The following is a 17901-nucleotide window of genomic DNA, read 5'->3' on the forward strand; positions in this document are numbered from 1 at the left end:
GGTGAAAATCCTATTTGCAATGTTTTGAAAAATTATCATAATTCAAAATTAAGCTACATATAAACAAAATTAAGGACATAACAATATGCTTTTCTAATAATAAAATGATCTAATCTATCACTGTTAGTATACATTCGACGTTGATTATTCAGGTGTTAAATACCTCATATTCTATTCTTAAGAATAGTCAGAATAGTTAAAAAAAATGAATTTACTACCCTACGGTATATTTACTAACAATATCTCATTCCACTCGTCTATAATTAATATCAGTATTAAAATTTTATACAAAATTATGCGTATTTATGTCTTCATAAAACATGCAAGTCCATTTTGCTTAGAAACTGAGAGCATTGTATATCATTGTTACGACACGTTTAATCTTCTCAGATCCCATTCAGTTAGATTATGAATCACATATTAGTATACTTTAATACTGCAAGCTCTTTTCAATGTTGTGTAAATGGATTCGTATAATACAATTTATCTAATAACCCGGAAGTAAGTGAGTGTACAAGTTAAATTTGAATAATTGAACGAAGGTAGATGAAACTTCTTACATTTATTGTATCTGTAACAAGATTAAATGCATTTAAAGCATTTCTAAGCACCTTTCCATAATAGAGCTTTGCCATTATTCAGAAAGAAAAGATTTCGATCAAAATTTTAATCTTCAATTATTATTTTAGAATTTTTATTTAGCCAAAAATTTTATTTTTAGGTGTTTGGATCAATTATTTTTCATGGGGTAATAAAAATCATTTGATCACAGGAAGGACCTAGATGAAAATGATACCATTAAATTGATGATATGACAAACAGGATCTTTATTTTACCATTTATTATTATCGATTTATTGTCATTACGTTTACCCATTATTGTCTAGATAAACACATAAATACAATTACCGTAATAATCGAAGACACGAACAATAAGTGACAAATCGATGATATTGTATCGATTTAAGATCGTATCTCATTTTTTTTTTTTATAATATTAACATACACGTATTACACAATCATCTATCTATTAGTATTATAGACAAAAGAAAGCTGATTCTCGCGTTTAATTATACTATATCGAGCTTGCAAAGCCCTGAGCACTAAAAGATTTACACCGACTACTTGCTATACGTCGAAGATCACGCCACGGCTTCTCTTCTTCTGAGCTTGTAAATTGTGGCCTCAAAAAATTTCAAATTTCATGATTTTTTTTTCATAAAAGAATTAGTGACTTTACTTAAAAAAGAAAGACGATTAAATATGGATATACTACATTTCAATTGCAAGCATGCTTTACATTGTCAATATAGAAATAGAAATAACATCTGAAATTACACACATTATTTTAGCATTATTAATATTATCATTATATTATTATTGTCACTGGTTATTGTCTAATCGAGCTCGTATTTGAACATTGAAAAAGAGACCTTTAGAAACTTAATTAAGCTTAAGCTAAATAAGAAACAATTATTGTACCGAAGATCTGAGATGGAGTAAAAATTACTGGAGCAACGTGCAATTTTATTGTATTGTTTTTCTCTAGCTGCAAAAGTTCTATTAAAATTAATTTGAAGAGTGTAATCATTTAAATTTTGATATAAATTAAGAAATCAATTGATGAATTTCTTTCTATTGAACTACCACGTTGAGAAAGCTATTACACCAATTAATATTTTCTAAATGTTTATAGTTTACAAATGTTGCTTCGTAAAAAATTGAACGTCGCTCAGTATTTGAATGCAGATGAACTGCTATTTTCTTTACTTTTAGAATAGAGAAATAGTAAGCACTAAATTAAATACAGTACAAAGTCACTATTATATGTGTATATATATATAAAATAGTACGTATTAGATTGTATATTAATAAACAGCTTAACTAATTCATCTTATAAAAGTCTCTGTCGCTAGTGATAAATAATCTACAACAAATAGTTATCAGACGTAGAGTACCTTACATCAAAAATAATACTTCTTTCTCTAATTCTAGAGTTCAAGAAATTTTCAGACGACGTTGATTATAACAACAAGCATAATAGTAATGGAGAAGCTTGATCTATGTCACATTGTCTTATTTCTTTAAAGAAATTGCTGAAATGTAAGCCCTTTTATTTAAATTCAATAATAGTATAAAGAATAGTGTACGAAGTTTCTTTACCCTCTGCAGATCAATCAAGAAAAATCACTAGCAACGATTTGATGAAGTTATACCAATTGTAGATATATTCCTGGAAAAAATCCCTAAAGAAAATTTAATTTTATTAAGCAATATACGTAAACTTCCTCAATTTTACCTTCTTCTGTAAATTATTTGAAGATTATGCTGAAATATAAAGAAAGTAATAGTATTTCCCTATATAAATACATTATAAAGTTTTTTTATCTTATGTAGATAAACCGAAAAAAGTCACTAGCAACGATTTACCAACTGTAAGTACGTAACTGAAAAAACCCTAAAGAAAAATTCAATTTTCTGAAGTAGAATACATATAGTTGCCCAATTTTATGTCTCTAAAGATTGTTTAAGAGATGTACGAGAGAATATTCCAATGGTATAATAATTTCATAAGTGATAAAATGTTAAATGAAGTTTTAAATGGTCCGCGGTGAGCTAGGGAGTTTCTGACGAAGGTAATTATCGGTAGTCGGTAACCCAAAAAACCTTTTGAAGCCGTGTCGACAATCTCCGTGCAAGGCTTGAATGTAGCCTTGAGGTTGGTTGAATGACCTTGCGTTGAAGTTTCGTCTTAGCGACCTTGGCGACGGGGCGATGGAGTAGTCGGACGAGGGCCCATCTGCGGGATTCTCCCTAAAATACATATCTAACGTTATTCGTGTCGGTACACTAATAAATGTCCCTAGGCAGACGGCAAGTTACTAGTCTACACAGCACACAAAATCTGCTTTATCTATCGGTAACTATCCTCTTTGCTATTTGGCGATGTCTAAACATTTACTTGCTAAAATGTAAAACAGAGTAACAGATATGAAAAATACCATCAATGTTATGATTAATAGAGTCCTGATTGATTGCTGCGAAAAAAATATGGAAGATATAAGCACATAGGACAATTATATTATTCGTTGAAGACTGAAATCAGTTGATGAGCAATGTGATACATTAAATTTTAATATTTAACATTTCAAGTAAAATGACCAGATGTAATAATTTGAATTTTCTGCTGATTCGAAAAATAAAATTGTAGCAAACTTGCCTCCAGAAAACCTGGTCAATTTACATTAAAGACAGTTGATATTTCATTAAAACAAGAATTTTTATTCTTAATGAAGCATTGTCTGTATGCACACAAAACTAACTGTACAGGGCAGTCTATACATCTCATAAAATATGAAAAAAACTTAGAAAATTTTACAAATTTTACAGACAACCCTGTAAAGCGAATCAACGATATATTCATAAATCTATCAGCAAACAGGTCTAAAACTATCTATGATATCCTCCTCTTAAAACCAGCTAGCCCAGCACATTTCAGCTGCCTAGACATCTACCATCAGCGCTCTAAATCTTTCTAAGACACCATAGATTCGCTCTAACATCGAGACATCTACATGGCAGCTAACTACCGCAGATGTATAATAATAACAAGAAGAAGAATTATAGCAAATGAAGATGTTTTGATGAACATGAATGGTGAAACATCGACTTGCTTGCTCTATGACATCCACGAGGATCTCTTCTTTCTCTAATGATGCTTTTTCCTTGAACAATTACTCTATCTTTCCATCGTGTCGACGTTTTGGCACTGGGTCGATGATGATGTTGCAGCTCGCATGATGACATTGCACGACATAGTGGAGAGTGGATGACAGAGACAAGTGCGAAGAGAAAAGGAAGAGACAGATATACACAGAGAGAGATACATGTATATACTCGCAGGTGAGAACCTAACGGTCTGACCTGCTATTCAAATACCGAGGCGATCGCGAAAATCGCGCTGCCCTTAATGATGGTAGCCAACCGCTACGTGCCAGGGAGCCGATGTGTCTTTTACTTGCTTGAAAAGTTTCCGGGTAGCCGAACTGGTCTACCGATGGCATCTCCACTGCGGTACCTGTTTCTGACATTCACAGATTGCGCTCGATTTACCCCGGATCATTGATTCTAGCATTCGGCATTGTCTCACACGGATGTATATTACAGGGTGACTCGAAATTGGGTGCAACGAAGGCTTAAACTTTGTGCAATAATAAAGGGTCGAAAATTAATAATTTTACAAAATTATTAATTGTCGAATTGTTTATTATTGTAGAAAGTTTAAACTAATTCAGTTGGTTCAGGGCTGTATAAGTGTAGAAGAGGAGAGCCTAGGGAAATCTTAGGAAGCCTCGTTGCAACATGATAGACTTCCTTAGTAAAAATAGCCATGTAGAAAAAAGTAATTATTATTTTTGCATTTAATTGCAATTTCTAAATAGTATAGCAAATGACAGGGCCTTCCTCCTGCACAATTTCAAAATATTAATAAAAATGAAATGTATTACTTACCCAAGAACCTCTTCTCGGCATTCGGATATTGTCCATTAAGTGCCTCCATCATTTCTTCGTAATCAAAGACGTTCGTGTTCTGCATCACCGGCAAAGGGTAATCATCCGAGAAATCAATCTGCCTCTTGAGTCTCCTATCGCTCATACCATCCCTCGTTTCATAACCATTCGACTTCTCTCCATCCTCGTAATCCTCGTTCTGATTAATCAACTCCTGAAGATCCAGCAAGTAGTTTCTCGCGTTCAGCTCGTCGGACAGGGATCTGCCGTGACGGGAAAGAGCTCTCAGGATCACGGTACCGGGCACGGAAATTCCTCGTTTCAACGTGACAGGCCAGGCGGAATTCTTCGCCAACGAAGCGACGCTCCTTTGATCCCGAACAGGGAAATCACCGATTCTAGCCAAAGAACCGACGTAACGTTTCCCATATGGCAGACCATAGTTTCTGGCTACAGAGGCAACGTTTCTTTTGCCGTTCTGAGGTAAAGTGAAGGTCCTCGCCAAGGATGCCACGTTCCTTTTGCCTGCCGAAGGTACCAGAGGAGCTTTGTTGCTCTTGCTTTGAAGCTCGTAATCTCGAACAAGGGAGGCGATGTTTCGTCTACCTGGTGGTAAGGCAAAATCTCTGGCCAATGTCCCCACGTTTCGCTTTTCCATTGATTCCTCGGAGTTCTGAGGAACTTCTGCATCGGAGCCACTCTGATTGCTGCGGGGATTAATATTTTTGGAAATTGATCGCTGTGCAAGTTTTGATATTATAATAAACCTATGATTTGTATTTGAAAATGTATAATAATAATTAATAAATATTAATATTTAACTTCGTTTGATTTAATTTATTCACCTTTTATAATTACTATATCTTTGATATTAATTATTAATCATTACTTTACCTAGAAATAACAGCCCTCTTCTCCTGGTCATCCTCCTTCTCACCCAAACGATCCTGGATGCTGATCGGTAGATCATCATTTTTAGCAAGCATCGCGATGCTTCGTTTTTGTGATTCTGACAATAATTCTGTCTCTAGATTGTCATCGTACAATCGTCCAAGTAAATCGGTAAATCTCTGTGTTCTTCCATTCATAGCGAAACCAGGATCCATGTTTGAGTACAATTGCGAATAAACACGGCTAGGAACACAGATCTCTGGGTCATCGGATTCTTCGGCCAAGGCTCTCAAACGTGCAATGTCGTTACGATTTCTTGTGTCCACCCTTACTGTTCTTGAATAGGCGGCCAAATTCGGGTTCACTTCCGGTAGACGTAATAGCGATAGGAAAGTCGTTCTAGGCATACACTGTATACTGTCTTCATTCTGGCATGTCACCTGAAACAAAAAAATATTACTTATTAGCATCTGTTCTAAAAGTATTATTGTCATTTATTAATATCCAAAAATAAAATGAATGTTTTTTCATTTTTCAACCAATTTCGTTCGATTATTAATTAACAATTCCTTTTCCATAAAGGTATACTCATTTTCAGTATCGAACACTTTCTCACTACTTTCACTTTGCATCAATGCTTGTTCACCTAATGGTGTTTCAAGAGTACACACCAAACAAAGTACAGACAATTCGATTATTTCATTGACTACGGTGCTTTTAATTTAACCAGATGAAACTTTCTGGTAAAACAATTTCAACCATCACGTCATATTTCAGGTAGCTTCACAAATTCTAAAAATGCACTGTCAGGTGCAGGGACGCCCTCAATATCAAAGGGCAATTTTAAAAAAAAAGATAGTTCCAATAATTTTTATTTTGAATAAGAATATTAAATTCTTTTTTATTAAAGACACATCTGAAGAATATTGTAATGTGGTTAGAGAAAACAGAAGAATAGTAAGTGTTACAGATAAGAATAATTGTGTTACATCATGTGGTAATTATAAGATCCAATTGAGCGAAATCCATTTCAATTACGTGAGAAATTAGCGAAACGTATGCGGCAGTACGTTCTATTTTGGTTACGTTACACAATTTGATGCACACGTGTGTGCAGTTTGGTTGCACGGGTGCAGCAATTGTGCAACAAAGTTTAATTCAATCCGCATTTTGTGAAGCATACGTAACTCTCTTTCAGCAATATGTTCCAGTCGTACTACAATTTCAACAAGTTTCTAATTTTCACACCCTTTTGCATTTCGATGCTGCATTCGCCAAATTTTGTACTTTCACTCAAAACTTGTTTAGCGATTAACCAAGAGTTTATTAAACACAATTTTAATTAATTCAGAAGAGGTATTTTTAAACTAAAGAAGAAAAAATGAAATGAGAGTGTAATAAATATAGTACCACTTATGATTGTGAGAATTCCTGCTTCGCAAGTGTACACCAATTCATTAATTTCAAAGAATTTATTAATTTTACTACTATTATATAATTAAAACAAGTTCAAAAGTAACAGACACGATAACAAAAGAATTATGTAATTCTAATTCAATCTTATGAACTGTGTTAGACGAACTTTATCCATGCACTGATAAGCATAGTAGCATTAACATTGTTAGCTGGTTAAACTAATTAATACTGCATCACATAGCTATTGAATTAGAGAACGTTTCCATGCTTACCGTTTTGATTTGATACGTTTCGAGGAAACCTTACTATTAATTAACGATTCTTTGTTACTTGGAGAATAATAGATTCAGATTCCTGCCACGGAGCGTATTACAGTATCAGAAACACGTGTTCGTACCTATTGTATTAATGTTTGTTTACCGAAGGCCAATTACCTTGGTTAAAATTAATCGATAAATTGATATATACTGAAGACCTTCTAATTATTTTTAACTCGACAATTTCAAACAACTGAAAACAACATTTTCTAACAATTTATGATAATTAGATATTGTTTATAACTTGTTTGCAACTAATAAGAGAAATACAAGCACTGATATTATTTATACAAAATCAATGATTATAATCGCTTCGAACGACGTTTAATTATCATAAATACATGAAATTAATTTTCGATGACAGGACGGGTATTTAATTACGTCCAGCTGTCCGTTATTTTTCATGTCAAGCATTAATTCCGCTGTTTCGACCCTGAATTCCAGTCTGAACATTTCTCCAAAACATTTCTTTCAAAAATTAAATGTCAGCACGTGACACTGAATACGACGTAACACGTTCCTTCTTTAAATAATTATATGCAGATGCTCATTTTGAGTTTCATATTCTGTCAGTAAAATGTATCATAATTTTATTTCTTCTTTAATTAAATATTTATTCAAGAAAATTTTTCTTCGTAAGATTCATATTTGGATTTTCTTTACCCTTTCATCATGGATCGTTGTCAATTATTTTATCAAGTTCCATGTCATATGAAAATTGCATTAAAATTGAGATGAATCATTTGGGTAATGTTCCTTGTAAAATGCAAATAGGAAAGTTGCGAACAGATCGTTTGGAAATTTTATGCATAGAACAGTGTTCGTTTATCAAAGCATCATCTGATATTATAGGATAAATTATCTACGAGATATCAAGCGAAAAATAAGATTTCAGTGAAGCGTTGCATATTCTATAGCGTGACGTCCATCAAAAGAATTTTTCCTTCAAAATGTGTATTACGTTCTCGATATTACTTTTTTGACTACTTATAAATAATGCAATTCGAGACGTGCAATGCATAGAATCATTGTCATCCTGATGACCGTACAGACACTGTACACAGTATTTTTGAAATATTCATTCCCATACGCGACGTTTAATCCAATTAGCAACTGCAGAATATAGAGTTGCTAACAATTCGAAACCAATTTTCATCGACATACACACAATCGTTCGTTTGATTTCGAATTATAAACAGAATTGAAACCATAACAAGCACCTATGGATCGTGGCTCTACCCACGCCTTTTGTGACTTGGTAATTTATAAACGTGTTGTTCTAAAAAAGGACTAGTTATTTATGACGATTAATTAACCCTTGAACCGCGGAATCTGGGTCAATCGTGATCCAAACTTAGAAAACATGTACAAGGATGTATATGTGGTCTCTCTCCATGGTCCGCTGGACCATGGTCGGTTAAATAACGAATTTGGAATTTTATATAATTAATACATTGTTATATTTCTAATGAGTTGACAAATTTTCTAACACTAATTATTATTACATACTATCTTGATTAAATACTTCGTTTTCAGCGGAAACATAAACCCGGCATACATATACCGCCTTAGGAATGTAATTTAATTTACGTGAGCAAGGGTGAAGTTGTTATACTTGAATGAAGAAACGGGATGCGACATGGTCAGATTTAATGAGATTTAATCATTATCAGTGACACGACTGTCTAATCTAAGCCTGTTAATTTATAATAAATTTTCTGATACTTTATTGATCGAATCTACGTTCCGAGGGTAGCGTAATAATTTAGAAGAAAATCAACAATGATTTCACAATATTTAATATACTAATGTCCTTGACAAAGATAACTATAAAAAACCGGAAACGCAACGACAAGTGACAAAGCATTTTTCAATTCACCGGAAACGAGTTTCAATAACAACCACTCTAAAAACACGGTTTCCTTTTTCCTTGAAGGATGTATTTGGTATGCTCCTCGCATTTTATTCCTACTTTACATAAAATGCATTCCAAGCGTTTTTATCGTTATATTGCACAGGTTTGCAAATGTTTCTCTGTCACTATCGTCACAACACGTACTTTATATCCTTTTAATTCGAAGAGGATTTCAAATCAGATCTAAGAACCGAGGTGATTTATTTTTTAAATTAATTATAAATATATAAAAATCACAAATCATACCAATTGGAATTTATTCCAATATAAAAATACGATATAATAAATATGAATTCCAATTTTCTTTCTCTTTCTGCAATTTTCTATCAGTTACCAGATATGCTTGTTCAAGCATAAAAATTCGTCTGGCAATTACGTAAACACACATGTTACCAGTAGAAACGTTCGTCAAGCAATTTCGTCGATATTTTCTCGACCAGTGCACGGGGGTGGTGTAAGTGACAAGAATAAATCACGATACACGTGTCCTGGGACGAGTACACATCAAGTGATAACACGTTCGTATGGATATGATATACCAGGCAAAAAGCCATTGACGAAATTCCTCTTCACCTTTGTTATTTTATGAAGGAAACTAAATATTCAATATATTTAATAACTAGGAATAACAATAGAGCTCCAAGCAAAATATTTATTATTATTCTATATAAAATATAAAATAATTAAAAGAATTTTGAAAGATATTCTAAAAGATTAAATTGCCAATTAATTATATGAAATTATTCTTCCTTTATGTTTCTTTAAAAATTGGAAATCATATGTATACGAAATATTTATGACAATAATTATAATCGACAAATTTCGTTATCTCTTTTTCATAAAGACTGGATTAATAACGAAAAGAGGAACATTTGGATGAGATTAAACGGACCTTTTAAATACCGGATGCAAAAGATATAATAACTGTTTCAACCTTTGGGATCATTTGGAACATTTTATGTATTATTGTCGACAATTTATCCGATGAAACGTTATATATAACTTTATATCACTGTTATTGTGAATAAGCTGGTATTTGGAGATGAAGACATAAAGGCAAAAGAAAATTATACCGGAAGAGAGATATGAAATGTTTGTTTTTTAAAAAAGAAAATCTTAATGTATGATATCCTTTAAAGTCTAAAGATAAGCTTCCAGTCTTCTGAATTAACATGCTCAATAATCTTAACGTGGAACATAAAAAGGCACCGAAAACGTTTACACGATAATTAAAAAATGCAGTCAACTGAATACCTAACAACTGTTTTCGATAAATGCTAAATAAAATGTGTGGTATGCACTAGTTGAACGCTTGGAATTTTATACAAAGGGAACTTGGGGAATTTCTGCCGGTGAATAACAACATTTTGACAAGTTTGGGTTTAAATAATTCACAAGTGGAATCAATTTAACAATTTAAATACCTCAGTAAGAAACATCCTAAACGAAGAAGCACCCTATAATTTTATCAAAATTTTTTCGTACGTGTCCTTTTTCTTCATTTTCACTTCAAGGTTCTTTCGTGTACATGATTTATCAACTTTAAAGCATCAATTTAAGAAAAAAAAATGAGTTTCTTTCAAAAGAAAACGTCAATGGATCAGAGCGAACCCGAGGGTGGTGGTTCATGATAGTGAATAGATGTTCGTTCGTGCGCGAATTTTACGAAGGGAAAACTCAAATGAACGACCTTTCGTTATCATTCGGTTCCGGGAATTTTGTACTAGGATCCTTTTTAATCGAAGAGGGTCGCGTTTGCTTCGCGGAAAGTATCTCTGCTCATAAATCGTCCGTTTCAAGGAAACAAGACTATTTCGACGAAGCTACCACGCGATTAACGTTTAAAGTGACCTGAATTATTAACTACAGGCAGCTAAGTCATATTATCAGCTTACCCCAGGAATATCATTTCAATACACCTTTTTTTTTAAATTACTTGTCAGTTTAACTGATCACCAATTATTATATCTTTTGGATAATTATAAAACATTTATGTAGTTGTTTTCTGAAAACTTTACGCTTTAATTTGATGTATCACAAGTGCCATTTTGTCATACTTTTGTGTCATGATATTGTCTTAGAATTTTCATCTATTGAAAATGGGCGCTTGAGATAATACAACTGCGGTGTTCGTTGCGATCCACAACTACTCGTTTTGTGTTAAAAATATTAATGAAGTGTTAATATGGTAATGTTTAGTAAAATTTAAGATTTAATTTGATATATCACAAGTGCCATTTCGTCATACTTTTGTGTCATGAAATCGCATGAAACTTTTTACAACTAAATGTTATTCAAAACACGAAATGAAACAAACTGACGTGACCAAAGTATCGTCTTAAATCAAGTATGTTCCAAAATATATGTAGGTACATTTGAGACCCATACGACACGTCCTCATTTACTCTCATCACGCTTTCCCCAAAACGGAAATTACTGATGGGCGATAGAAGCACAACGATGCTACGAAGAAGGTCCTCGAGATTACACAAGAATTCAAGGCTTGATAAATTTCACACCTCTTATTGTTTATTGTATTGCCACTAGATATCTCTATGAATTTTATATTTATTAAAAAAATATTAGTAATTGATGTGTAATTTCTTAATATTCAATTTGATAAAAATCTAGTACTTCAAAGTGACAGAGAAAATATTATTTAAACTAATGTTATGTAACTTGTTATGTAACATAGTATAGCTTTGAGATCAACATAATGTAAATGAAGGAATGTAAATGAAGTTTGGCACGTGTTATCTGCAGATCATAGTTCACCATCTAAATTAAAGAGACAATGCTCAACCACTCTACGAAACTAATTAACTATCCTTCCAAGGATAACTCGTTTTCTTGACAGCAATTGCTTCACTGAACACACGAAACGAACAAAAAAGTTTTTCTAATAAAAATGACTATCACTTGCATTTTACGTTTCATATCAGTTTGAAGCTTAAGGTTTGCTAAAAGTGACTAAAATAATAATAATATGCTTTGGAAAATATTACAAGACAATTCTAAAAAGAATATGTAAGAGTATAATGAAAAATTTCCTCTTGACAATATTATAGAATATTTTTAAACAATATAAAAATTTTCCTCTTAAAATATTCCAACAGGTTTACTTAGGAAAAAGAATATTTTTCAAAAAAAGAAGAATTAAACACACAGAAACCATCATTCTTTTCTTCCCATCCATTTCAAAATACTGAAAAAAAAGGAAAAAAAATGAAAATCTATTGAAAACTTTCGGCCAAAAATCCATTGAAATACGAAACGCAGAGCCGGTTAACCGTTAATGGAGAGAAAAATGGAAATCCGGTGCTCGCCATCGGCGTCACGAAGTTCTGGAGATGTTGCGGCCCTAGAGAAGGACGCGCCCTATACAAATTTACAGTGTGAAATTAAAAAACTTGCAACTTTTGTTCGAACAGACTTGAAACTTCCTGAAGGTAGCTGGTAAAGTTTTCAGCCACTTACTTAGCCGACAGCAAATAAAACTTGACGATGAATGGAGCAGGGAAACTGGCTGGTCTAAAGAACAATGCTGCTATCGAGTAGCACGCAGAGGATCGATTGCCTTTTTAGTCGCTTTTATCTGTTAATCGCGTTAGAAAAACGAACCTTTTCAACACGGATCTTACGCGATGCACCTTGCACGCCTTTCGTTATCTCTTCATGAACTGTGTCAATCGAATATCTTTTCACAAAACTGTACAATACTCATGGTATTGCACAGCAAAAAAAAGAGGATTTGCAAGAACAAACACGTATTAAAAGAATTTTTAGGCAAAAATTTTATATAGTCAAGTGCAACATAGGCAGCTTTTAACAAATTGTTTCCAAAATAATAAATTATTAAAGATCTGCCAATTTCTATATTGCAAAATTATAGAATAGTAATTTAAAAATCTATTTCAATTTCTTTTTTATTTGCCAAATTACTAATTAATTGGTGTAAAAATTGTATAATAATAAAAATAATTTTGAAAAATGTAACCTAATGGCAATACTAAATGCAAGTCTTGTATTTAATTAGCTATTAAAAATACTGTGTCTGCAAAAGAGTTTAGCACAGAATTGTTCCACAATTTCTTTTTGACGCTTTCATCTATTTTATGCAAATCAACACGTGCCTAGTATCAGTTTGAGTGGATCGCGGACAAAAATATCCTGATTAAATCCTTTGGTAAGCAAATCCTCTAATTGCTCTAGTTTTTTTAAGAAAACGCTGTTCTGAATATCAGAAGACTTATTAAGTATTCTGAAACGTGTTATTAAGTAGTCCCTTCTCCATTCAATATCAATTAATCGATTTCCTGAAATATTTTTATTTTGATTCAACAATGTGACAGTGTCAAGGTAAATCTCTTTTCATAACAAAATTTGTTTGTCACGCCAAATGATAAAAACTAATTATCATAATAACAGAAAAAGAAAGATATATTTATAATAGCATTGATATTATATTAATCAGATATTAAATTGGAATTGAAATTAAATCCATAAATTAACCCTTATAATTATACTCAAATAATTAAAATAATAATAATAATTTAAAATAGCATTAATATTGTATAAGATACCAAACTGAACGCATAAATTAAAAAATTCAAGAGAGTATGCCGGACTATTTACGTGCATTATCACTGCCGCTAACCGCCGCAGTAGTAGTAGTCGACCTATAGTCAGACATACGATAAATATGGACCGTGCTGGGTACAGGTGTACTCCGCAACATATTTGTCTGACATAATTTCATAAATAAGCTTTATATATTTCATCTATTATTTTTACATCAACTCGTGTAATAAATCATCAAAAAACTTCTAATGTAAAATACAGGATATCTCATTATCCAACTATAATATATTATAAAAATGATAACCATAATCCTGTTTGATTGTTCAAAATATTGGAATACGTTCGCAAATAGCATGGAATTTCTGATGAATTATTCATGAAATTCGTAGCATTCGGTGCAGATGATAGAAGATAAAATTGTCGAATTTTCAACGATGAGGTTTAATTATTACCAGAATGCGCGGTTCGATGTCTCTCTCTCTCTCTCTCACGTCGCTAGCATTAATCCGATTGATTAAACGATTCCCTTTGTTCCGAAAATCGGAACGTTTTTTAAAAGCTAAGCTAGCCGAACGGTGAAATACTAAATCTTTAAAGTTTTTAATCGCTAGCGGTGGGCTTTCAAAAATTATCTCCATCGTTTGGAAAACTGATGCACTCTGGATGATAATTACCATTTCTCAATGAACAATATTAGGAACAAAATTAAAAATTAATTTCCTTGCGAATTACTAATTACAGTATATTAATTAAATTTTATAAAATTAAGAACTATTATGAAAAATAAATTGCTTTACCAAACCTGAATAAACTGAACTGTAAAATCTACTTCATTTAAAAAAAAAAAAAAGAAACTAATTTGAAAAATTTTATAAATATAATAATTATGAGCATGAAGACCTAAGTAAAATAAACTACAAATTTACTTATTTATTTAAAAAAAAAGATTAATAAATAAACATTGCAAAAACTCACCAGGGGAAGACGAATCTCATTGACGACGAGTACATAGAGTAAAAGGGTGACGAGTTGGCTTCTGATCAGTCCCATTTCCGCGAACATAATCACAGTGTCCTTCCGCTAAGTGTCTCCAAACCTGAATACCGTTTTCAACCGCGTCCACATCTTTATATACCAATCATCCCATCCTGCGCAGGCGTTGCAACCCCCATAGCGTGCCTCCGCCGAATGGTACACGTTGTACACACACCATCATCAAGGGGGTGCCGTTCGAGAACTACGCAATATGCATGTGTCCTCCTCAGTACATCACGTCCTTCACGACGGACGTGCTTTTCCCGAAAGAAGTGAAAAAAAACAAAAATAGAAAAAGCTAACGTCCAACCAGAATGGAGGTACGATTTTAAACCGAGACTCGGTTAATATGCCGTGGATTATTGCGTGTCCACGGGGAGAGGGTACGTTTTTCATTCACCGAAGCTTTATTGGCACTTTTGACTTCTCTATTTTTTTGTTGTTGTTGTGTTCTCCTTTCCCTTTTTTTTTTGTTACCGAGGAACGATAGAACTCATCGATTCGCTCGTCCCTCTTTGAGGAAGCGGACATTGTTGCTGAGTTGCATTGTTAGCGACACTTGGTAATTGAATCGAGGACAAAGACCTTCTGTGACTTTATTTTAGACTGGAAAGGTATATATGGAGTGTTCTAAGGGGATTCGTGGATGTTTCTGTCCATTTGTATTCGATTATCTTTTTTTAGACCTGGGTATTCCAATAGCATTGCCATTTAAATTAACACCATGACTGGAGAGCTGGAGCTGTTGAAAATTTCATTAGATAGTAGTTTTAGTTCCAACAAATTTTCTCCAATTATTATTTATCATTTCAAATAAATAAATTAGAATATTTTTAATTATAGTTTACTATGGAAAATCAAGCATCATCCATATGGGGTTGACGTATTATATTACACTGAAAATAATTACCATTAATGTAAAAAAATATAAATGCTATGTTGAATAATATTTTGGGTCCAAATTTTCATTTTCCATGACAAATCACTTTTAATTTCCAATGCAACAGATCTTGACTTACACGTTAATATTAATTATATCGTATTGGTGGTACTTTTTTATTATAACTATTGAATTTTCGTTTTCATCCAAAAATTTAATAATGTTCGTTCGATGGATTAGATCATATCTTCATTACTTTTTTTTCATTTTTAAAATCTGTTTTACACTTGTATTCTTGTTCCTGCAAACAAGGTTTAGAATTTTGAAACTAGGTCAAATATTGAATAATCAAAGAAAGTCGATATCAATAACGCGAATTTTTGTGAAAAAATTCTCCACTGACGTTGAACTACGCACAAAATTGTGGGTCAATTCAATGTTTTAAAAATAGCTGAAATTAATGCTTTCTATCATACACTTTGGGTTAATAATTCATCAATAATTATTAATAATTTTCAACCGCGTGTATTCGATGTATTAAAACATCTTTAATCACCAAGAAAGGAAAAGTTTTTCTCTGAAACTAGTTTTTTCATTACAAGTATTAAAGCTCCTCTCGATCACTTGACGGCACTCACTTAGTAAGCAAAGCCATAATTAAAGAAGTAATTAAACTGCTTGTCATTTAACAATTTCATGAAACAATCATTGTTTGTTGCGTTAAATTGTTTCATATCAAATAATAAATTTTTAAAGGATTAAAATTCCGATATAATTTGGTGCTTAAAGTTTAACAATTTAAAACTTTAAGTTTGAAGAAAATGACTATATAAACGTTTCACCAATATCCTGGCTCTCCGTTAAAATATTATAAATCAATCAATTTACAGCTTAGCGTTTTCTATTAGTAAACTTCAATTTCTTCACATTCATAGTTGGTTTCAATATGGATCCAGCTATTTTATATTGAAAATATCAATAAAACATTTATGTAGTCAATTTTACCAAACCGTAAACTGTAAATTGGTATATTATAAGTACTATTTTGTCAACAAATTGTATAAAACTTTCAGTGTCTCGAAATTAGATTGTTACTATTTGAAATTACTACTTCTAATTATATCATGACCATTTGAGTAGTCCTACAATTATAGAAATCAAATTCATAGAATATTTATGTTATTATATAATATTCATCGCAATGCTATTAAGTTATTAATTATACTAATTAACAAATGATGATTATTGTATAATAATTATAGATTCTCTGAAATCTGATAAATGCATTTTTACCTAATAATTTTAATATAAAAAACTGAAACTTTTATGATAAATGCGTAATGCTTTGGATTTCGTGTATCGATTACACGTGCTACAAGAACCAGGATATCGCGCAAATCCCTAACGTCGAACATCCAGAGTCGTATTTTGATACAAGTCGCATTGGGAATATACAATGTCGAATATAATTGAAAGCGTATCTCTGATTTCGATCCAATAAGCGTAATATCTCGAGTAGAACGAGTGTGACTATTTTTACGAGGAAAGAAAAATGAATGGGAACATTATCGGCAGAAATAGACTCTCTTGCTTCTACGTTCTTCTTTTCTATTGAAATTTTAGAAACAAAAATTTCTCTACATTTTCAACTTACTTTTCTTTACTTGAATGACCAGTCATCTTTCAGGGAATTACTTTAATTAATTAGGCCCGAATCTCTAACATCTTCCTGGGAATTTTCCTAAACTCTTGATGGCCAGTTGACCTGGGAAACATCTAGTGTATATATTTACGTGTGTAGCCTAAAACAACTTTAATTTCTCTTGATTAGAAGAAAAAAGGATAGATGAAATATTCTAGAACGTAGGCACACCCTGTCTCTCCCTAGCTCTACCGTCCCTCCCAGGGTTCTTCCAACTTTAAAAGCATATCAAGAATCCTAATTTGCACTTGAGTCTACAATTAAATGTAACAAAAATATATATAAATTCTTTTCTATCTAATTAAATATGATAATAGACTTAAAACTTATCTAGAACAAAACAGTACCTACTGTAAGACATCAATGACAATATCCATTATTATTAAACGCCTTCTTTATTTGTTATTATACATTTTGTGAAATATGTGCGATTAATAAAAGTGGAATATCTGAAGCACTAAACGGATTTAAAAAGCATACAGAAACATCAGTAGAGCAAACAGCTTGAAGCATTCATAATCAATGAAACACGTTATACTAAAGAGTAATAATGAGTAACTGAAATTAACTCGCCTGTTTCCCTAATACTTTTGCCTTCAGTTCGTCGTCAAACAGAAACGTAACATAACTCCTCAATTTCTAAAAATGCAAAA

General features: G+C 32.3%; 1 protein-coding gene across 3 annotated transcripts; it reads right to left on the reverse strand.

Annotated features, from left to right (window-relative positions):
• Positions 1-803: 803 nt before the first annotated feature.
• On the reverse strand, positions 804-14715 carry LOC114880239 (neuropeptide-like 1). 3 transcript variants are annotated; one of them, XM_029196045.2, is made up of 5 exons: positions 14607-14715; positions 5406-5842; positions 4512-5218; positions 3924-4083; positions 804-2813 (listed from the first exon to the last, which is right to left on the reverse strand). In XM_029196045.2, the coding sequence occupies exons 1-5, from the start codon at positions 14691-14693 to the stop codon at positions 2597-2599; spliced, it is 1608 nt and encodes a 535-aa protein (XP_029051878.2). In that variant the 5' UTR covers positions 14694-14715; the 3' UTR covers positions 804-2596. The 3 variants fall into 3 exon arrangements, with proteins under 3 accessions (XP_029051878.2, XP_029051879.1, XP_029051881.2); XM_029196046.2 differs by lacking the exon at positions 14607-14715 and adding an exon at positions 7091-7139; XM_029196048.2 differs by lacking the exon at positions 3924-4083 and having other exon boundaries at positions 2666-2813.
• Between the last annotated feature and the right edge of the window lie 3186 nt (positions 14716-17901).

This window comes from Osmia bicornis, chromosome 10 (assembly GCF_907164935.1).
Source record: "Osmia bicornis bicornis chromosome 10, iOsmBic2.1, whole genome shotgun sequence".
Lineage (NCBI taxonomy): Eukaryota > Metazoa > Arthropoda > Insecta > Hymenoptera > Megachilidae > Osmia > Osmia bicornis.